The sequence below is a fragment of the Arachis stenosperma genome, chromosome 10 (genome assembly GCF_014773155.1).
Source record: "Arachis stenosperma cultivar V10309 chromosome 10, arast.V10309.gnm1.PFL2, whole genome shotgun sequence".
Taxonomy (NCBI): Eukaryota; Viridiplantae; Streptophyta; class Magnoliopsida; order Fabales; family Fabaceae; genus Arachis; species Arachis stenosperma.
Genome location: NC_080386.1, coordinates 132,104,696 through 132,111,842, shown reverse-complemented (window position 1 = coordinate 132,111,842; position 7,147 = coordinate 132,104,696). Strand labels below are relative to the sequence as shown.

At 35.6% G+C, this 7,147-nt stretch overlaps 2 protein-coding genes across 2 annotated transcripts; one reads left to right on the top strand and one right to left on the bottom strand.

Annotated features, from left to right (window-relative positions):
* Window positions 1–201: 201 nt before the first annotated feature.
* LOC130957788 (serine/threonine-protein phosphatase 7 long form homolog) lies at window positions 202–771 on the bottom strand. Its single transcript, XM_057884632.1, has one exon. The coding sequence runs from the start codon at window positions 769–771 to the stop codon at window positions 202–204; it is 570 nt and encodes a 189-aa protein (XP_057740615.1).
* Window positions 772–2,660: 1,889 nt separating this feature from the next.
* Window positions 2,661–6,589, top strand: LOC130955884 (cytochrome c1-2, heme protein, mitochondrial). Its single transcript, XM_057882878.1, has 8 exons — window positions 2,661–2,796; window positions 3,412–3,478; window positions 4,123–4,337; window positions 4,770–5,049; window positions 5,133–5,204; window positions 5,775–5,891; window positions 5,988–6,053; window positions 6,147–6,589. Exons 2-8 carry the CDS (start codon window positions 3,422–3,424, stop codon window positions 6,261–6,263), a joined length of 924 nt encoding a protein of 307 aa, XP_057738861.1. The 5' UTR covers window positions 2,661–2,796; window positions 3,412–3,421; the 3' UTR covers window positions 6,264–6,589.
* The last annotated feature ends 558 nt before the right edge of the window (window positions 6,590–7,147 follow it).

Genomic DNA, 7,147 nt, shown 5'->3' with positions numbered 1-7,147 from the left:
TGGGGAATGGAGTATTCCGATTTCGTCTGTTTTGACTGCGCGGCGATGATCATGTGCGGCTGATATTTGACATTCATGGCAGAATCATGTGTGAACAAGTGATGGAGCTCTCCACAGAGGTTGGTGACGTTGGCGGCGGTGGATCTGGGCAGTCGGACTTTTTGCAGGATGATCGGCCCCTCACACCGCCGCCTATCCATGTTATCCGCCCGGTTTATAAGATGGACATTGACGGTGAGGAATCTGAGACGAACCCCATGACAACCTGTGACACCTCTCAAAATCATCTAGCAGCGGCAGCCACCTGAGATGAACGGTGTTGTTCGATTTATCAGTCCCTAAGTAGCCCCTGATCATCAGCATGATGTAGCACCTCGCGTACTGTCGCAAGGTATCCAGATCGGATGTATTCGGCGGCATCTGTCGTAGCCGATCGCGCAGCCATGTCACCTTCAGCGAGAAATCCTCTCTCCTCTGAGCTCCCTGCTGGACAACTACAAGTAGCTTGGCTCCGAGTAAACGCTCGACCATCTCCCAAGCCCTAGTGTGGTAGTGGGCCTGGAAGTCTCGAAAGCAACCACCAACGGGATCACCATCTGTGCGCAATCCGAGATGGTAGGCAACGTCCTGCAGCGTGATCGTACACTCACCCCATGGCATGTGAAATGTGTGAGTCTCCGGTCGCCAGCGCTCTACGAATGTTGTGATCATCGTGTTGTCGAACAAGAAGTCTCTTAGTGGGGCAGCGTCTCCGAAACCAGCATCTCTCATGTACATGAGAATGGCATCGGGTGGTGGGACTCTGTGGCTAACTCTCCGGAGCAGAAGTAGTCATCCCAATTGGTAAACAAATATATAAATATGTTTACATGCGGGCCTCTCGATCATGTTACTTTAAACTTAATATATAAAAATTTAATATATTCTTGCGTATATAATATTATATTTAATGAAAAAATAATTACATTTATTAAACGGGATATAACATAATTAAATGTGTTCGTGTACTTAGTTTAAATTTCGGTGACATAAATTACATTGGTAAAAAGTTTTATTTTAACATACATTATACCATGCAATAAAGTAGCGTACACCAACCGAATCCCTTACTCAAAGTTCCTCTAACATCCTACAAATACGTTCGACCTACTTACAACTACATATTACTATAGGTAGAATCTATTTAGGCACTACTTCTACAATCAAATATGTATAGGGCTAACATGGCAATTTGTCTCAAGCACGGTAAAAATTATTAATAAATTAAACAGCAACACCACCTCAAAGTCCTCTGTCCCGGCGACATGCCACGTGGCGTTCAGCCTGTTAATGTCCGCATCGTCTGCCATAATGTTCGACTGAGCCGCTGGTTTGGTCAAACATAGATAAAAAAGGTAAGGTAAACAATAACTTTTGACTTCTTCAATGATTGTGAACGAAACCCTTTAAATAGGCGTCACTGAGCCTATTTCGTTTACAGAGTAAAGGAAATAGGGACATTGCAAAATACGTGTGCACACGTCATAGGACCGACAACCTTATTTCGTTTACTGTATAAATGAAATACGCCTAATATCAATCCATTTACTCTGTAAATAAAGTATGACATGTTACGTATTTTCGTAAAAACGCTACAAATTACAAAAAATTGATAATTAATATATTTAATTTATTTATATAAATAAAAAATCCGTTAATGGATTGACTAATATGATTTATCTCAAGTTAATCTTTTTGGAGATTATTTTGGCTAAATAAAAATTTAAAAGACAAAATTGATTAATTAGTGAAATTAGATATACCCATAGTTGTTATAATCGAATCGGTGATTGAACTGGTCAGATTACTGGGTCATTAGTTCAACTGGTGGATCACTGGTTGAACCGATTAACCCGGTCCTATATAAATAAAAAAACAAAACATAGTAAAAAATTTAAAATTAAAATTTAAAATACATATTTTCACTGACATTTTAAAAATTTCTAACTATTTTAAAACAATATGAAACAGGAACAATAAGTATTTTATTAATTTTACTCTATCATAAATATTTTTATTTTGTTTTTATATTAAAATAACTATTATTTTCAAATTTTAATAATTTATTAATTAGTTTATATCTATTATACTATTACAAACTACAAGTATTTATTGAAAAATAATATTAATAGATATTATATAATTATAAAAAAATAAGTGAGTTTATAATTATTGTTAAATAAAAATATAATTAATTTAAGAATCAATGAGTTTATAATTAAAATTAAAATAAATTAAATAGAAGTAAATTATTTGCTAAAAGATATATTAATAACAAGTATAACAGTTTGGTGGTTGTGAGTATCATTTTTTTTCTTGACGAAGGAGTTCGAACCCCATACATTTTGAAAAAATTTTGAAACTCAAACGGTTTGATCAAACCGGTCTTATCGGTTTAGACCGGTTTATTTTAAATTTGATCGATTTATACCGGTTTGTTGCTCATCGGATCGGATTGGTTTAGTGTTTGATTTATCGGTTTTTTTATCGAATCGGCCGGTCCGGACCGGTTTTAATAATAGACCATATTTTTAAAAATAAACTTTTGTACCAGAAATAACCCTTGCGGAATTTTCTTATTCCATAACTAGCCTTCCACAAAATTTAATTAACCAGAAATATTCTCCGACTGTACCATCTTTTCTATTCTGTTGTCCGTGCCACTCCTTCGCGTCTCCGATCACCGCGGCGGTGCAGCTTCGCAATCACAGCCAATCGGCGTTTCCATCATCACACTTCACACTTCACACTTCAAAGGTAACACATCTCACTTTCTCCTTTCTCTTTCTCTCTTTCGGTTCATCATAGTCCAACGTGGTGCCGATCTGTGGGTTCCCAACGCCATGCCGCCTCCGCCGATGACCACCGCAAAGTCCCGCCGATGGAGTATTTTGTTGCTAAATTATGAAATGAATTATACATTGAATTGTGGATTGTGATGAATGTGGTTGTTCTTGCTGCTGGTTATGCGATTCTGCTATGTATGTTGTTGTTGCTGGTTGTTCTTTCTGGTTCGAATTTGTTGTTGCTTCTGATATGTTTGTGTACGTTTTCATATGTTTGATTTGATGCAATTTTACAAGTAAATGAAACTCTTTCTTTTGTTATATACATATATATAAGAATTTAATATTAATACTCTGTAAGTTAATATATAGGTAAAAATAACTACCTTTAACATTGACAGTGTGAATGATCATTTAAAAGAACCGATGTTATTGCACGACTGTATAAAACGCTTTACACTGTTAAAGAACCGATGTTATTGCACGACTGTATAAAACGCTTTACACTATTAGTGCATCAAAATTAAACTCTCTATATATAAGGTATTTTCCTTTTATGCTTATACTTTTTGTTATTGATTTTCAGTGCAGACGAGATGGCTGGAGGTGTTTTTCAGCAGTTATTGAGGAGGAAACTCCAATCTCATTCTCCTGTAAGCATTCTCTCTGGTCTTAATATTTCCCTTTTCAGCAAACTTCTTTTTTTTTTTAAGTCATATTTCATCAAAATCGTTACAAATTTCTCATTTCTGCAATAATTTTATTGATTTCATCAAAACTTATTATTACTAATTGTGTTTAGTTTATTTACAAAACTGTCGAATAGAAACTAATACCATAACATTAATTAACTGAAGCCCTTGGATTCCAAGCTTAGGCCTGCAATGCAAGTTTTCTATAATTTACTCCTCTTAGTATAGGACTGCCTCCTTCGCAAAAAGCCATTTGCTCTTGGGACTTTCTGCAAACTGATTGTTATGGGAATATCTTTATTACAACATGATTGCAAATTTGCAATTGCTATAGCAACTTAGAACCTCGCATCTAAGAATAGTTTCACAGTTCGATTCATTATTTGTAATTTGTACAATCTTGAGTCCTTAGTCCAGCTAATGGGAGCTATTTTCTATATTGCCTTTTCTGTTAATGTTTGAAGTATAAGTTAAACTGTTTGTGCAGACTAGTATGTGCTCATGCTCATGCATGTGGTGTGTTTTTTATGATTCTATGAAAATTTGCGTACTTGGGAGTAAGCTGGTTATATCTTTTGCTAATAGCTACTCTATACTTATTGCAGAATGCTTTATCTATGTCATCCATTCTCACAAAGAAAGATGGGGATGGTTCGACTGGCAGCAGCTCGTTAAGAGCACTTGCATTAATTGGGGCTAGTGTCACTGGGTTTTTGGGTTTTGCGACAACAGCATCAGCTGATGAAGCTGAGCATGGCCTCGCATGCCCAAGCTATCCATGGCCTCACCAGGGCATCCTCAGTTCATATGATCATGCTTCGTGAGCTTTTCCTGAACTTTCCCAATATTTCGAATGTATTTTTCCTTTACAAACACACACACACATTGTAATCTCAACTGTATCATTTGCCACAAAGGTGGACCTTGGTTGAACATTAATGTTGCTACCTCACGATGGGGTCATGGGTTTAAATTTTAATAGCAGCCTCTCCACTTTTGGGGTGAGGATATGTGTACATTCACCTTTCCTAGTCTATATTGGTTGATTTGCAAACTTAAATTCCTGAAAGAAATAATTGCCTTTTTATTCAGTTCTGTAGTTGAAGTATCACCCCTCCTTTTTGGGGCAAGGTTTGGGGCAGGACTCATAATATGTGGATCTTGATTCTCCTCTGTGCCTCCATCAACTATATATAATATTAGGATGAATGCTAATTCACGTCTTGTTACATTCAATAATTTTTTTGAGCAGGATTCGTCGTGGTCATCAAGTCTATACACAAGTCTGTGCGTCCTGCCATTCTATGTCTTTGATATCATACCGCGATTTGGTTGGCGTTGCTTATACAGAAGAAGAAGTAAAGGCTATGGCAGCTGAGATTGAAGTGGTTGACGGCCCTAATGATGAGGGCGAGATGTTCACACGCCCTGGTAAACTCAGTGATCGCTTTCCTCAGCCATATGCAAATGAAGCAGCTGCTAGGTTTGCTAATGGAGGAGCCTATCCTCCTGATCTAAGTCTTATTACCAAAGTAATGTCTGTTATCTGCTAGTAACGTCTACAAGTTTTATATTGCCTGTGATCTTTAATTATTCTTATACATCACATTTTCAGGCTCGTCACAATGGCCAGAATTATGTGTTTGCCCTTCTAACTGGTTATCGCGACCCCCCTGCTGGTGTTTCGGTAAAGTCTTTTTTTCTAAAGGCATTTTAGGGGCTAATACACTTGAATCGTGTGCAAGTTATATAGATTTGATGAATGCCTGATGTGTGGTTCAGAGCTAGAACAGACATTTTTAAATCTGTTGTGTGGCTTAGGATTCTGTGCAAGCAAAGGTTTTTCTTCCTGTGTCCTTTTCTTGTGCACACCAATTACTAGTATCTCTGCATGCTAGCTGGGGATTGTCACAGGGTCTTTGACTTTATGCATTATTTTCTTTGCATATCGTACTAGAATTAACCCTGATACTCCAAAATTTTACATGCACTTGAATCGCTCTATTTTTAATATATATGTACGTGTGATATATGTATGTCGAATACCCATGAATCAATGTTGAGTTTTCTTTATTTACACTTTGTCACCTCCTCACCGGTGACTCTGGTTGTTCATGAATGTATAATATTAAATATAAGGCCTTTTTTTGTTTTTTGTTTTCAAACAAAAAGCAAAGGGAAACAAATCTTCCGATTATTCTGCCCCCTATACTAGTGAGCAAATACTGTGCTTAAAGGTTACTACATAATGTTGTAGATTAGAGAGGGTCTCCACTATAATCCTTATTTCCCTGGCGGAGCCATTGCCATGCCTAAAATGCTTAATGATGGTGCTGTTGAATATGAAGATGGAACTCCCGCCACCGAATCTCAGGTACTTATGTTTGTTGAGTATTGGTTTCAGTAAAATCTCCAGGGAATGAACTGTGTAAGAATGGAGATCATATATTTTTGTTATGTTTTGCTGCAGATGGGAAAAGATGTTGTGTCATTCTTATCTTGGGCAGCTGAACCTGAGATGGAAGAGAGAAAACTGGTCTGTTTCCTCTAATCTTTTTATTTGTTTCATTTTCTCACAGATCAGTGTAGAAAATATCTTAATTCCTAACAAGATTGCTACTATGTGCAGATGGGATTCAAATGGATCTTTGTTCTAACATTGGCATTGCTTCAAGCTGGGTACTATCGTCGCCTTAGGTGGTCTGTTCTAAAGTCTCGGAAGCTGGTTCTTGATGTTGTCAATTAGGGGCCTTCAAAGTTTCATTTTTAACTTAAAAGAAAACCATGTTATTGTTGGCAATAATTTTGTCAAATGATTAGTTGTGTCATCATGTCAAATTCGTTAATGGAGCAACCATTCACGGGTTCAATTTTTGCTTTGAGTTAGAAATAAAAGTTGTTCCATATATGATATTCATTATTGTGTTCCCCAAATCAGAACTTTGTATTGTTAGATTCTCATGGAATTTTGTAATCATTATTTATTTTCGGGGTCTTACGGCAATAATCCGGTTATGTTTACAACTTTTTATGGCTATCAAATCTCTCTGACTCCCTATCTAGTTAAATTTATTTTGGTCTGCATATTTTATGTGTATATGTTTTGCTTTTGAAATAAAAAATGAATAATAAGTGTAAAAATATTTGAAAAAGTTTAGAAAAATGTATATTTAATAATGTACCAAAAATGTTACAGATATAATTTTTTATTTTGTGTGTGTCTCGCCTTCAAGTTTTGATAAGATATTATAAGTTCTGAATTATTGACTGCTTTAAAATTTTTCAATTTTCTTTAAAATAGTGATGCCAAACTTTTTGGTGAAAATAGACAAAAAAAAAGCATTTTGGTGGAAATACTATCATTGCATTACACTAGTCAACTTTTTTTCATTATTATACAAAATCGTTGATGAATCTTTTCAATTTGTTGAGAAATTGATAGGATACATAACTATATTACATATTAGAATATTTTAATTTAAAATTCGATCCTTAAATAAGTTGTCACTTTTTACTGTTTATTATCTTTTATTAACTAATTGTTGGTCAAAATTGTTAAAATTCGTTGGCCTTCAAGACTTTCGGTTAATTTTATTTACTTAGTATGAGTTTAAAAATATTTGTAGAATA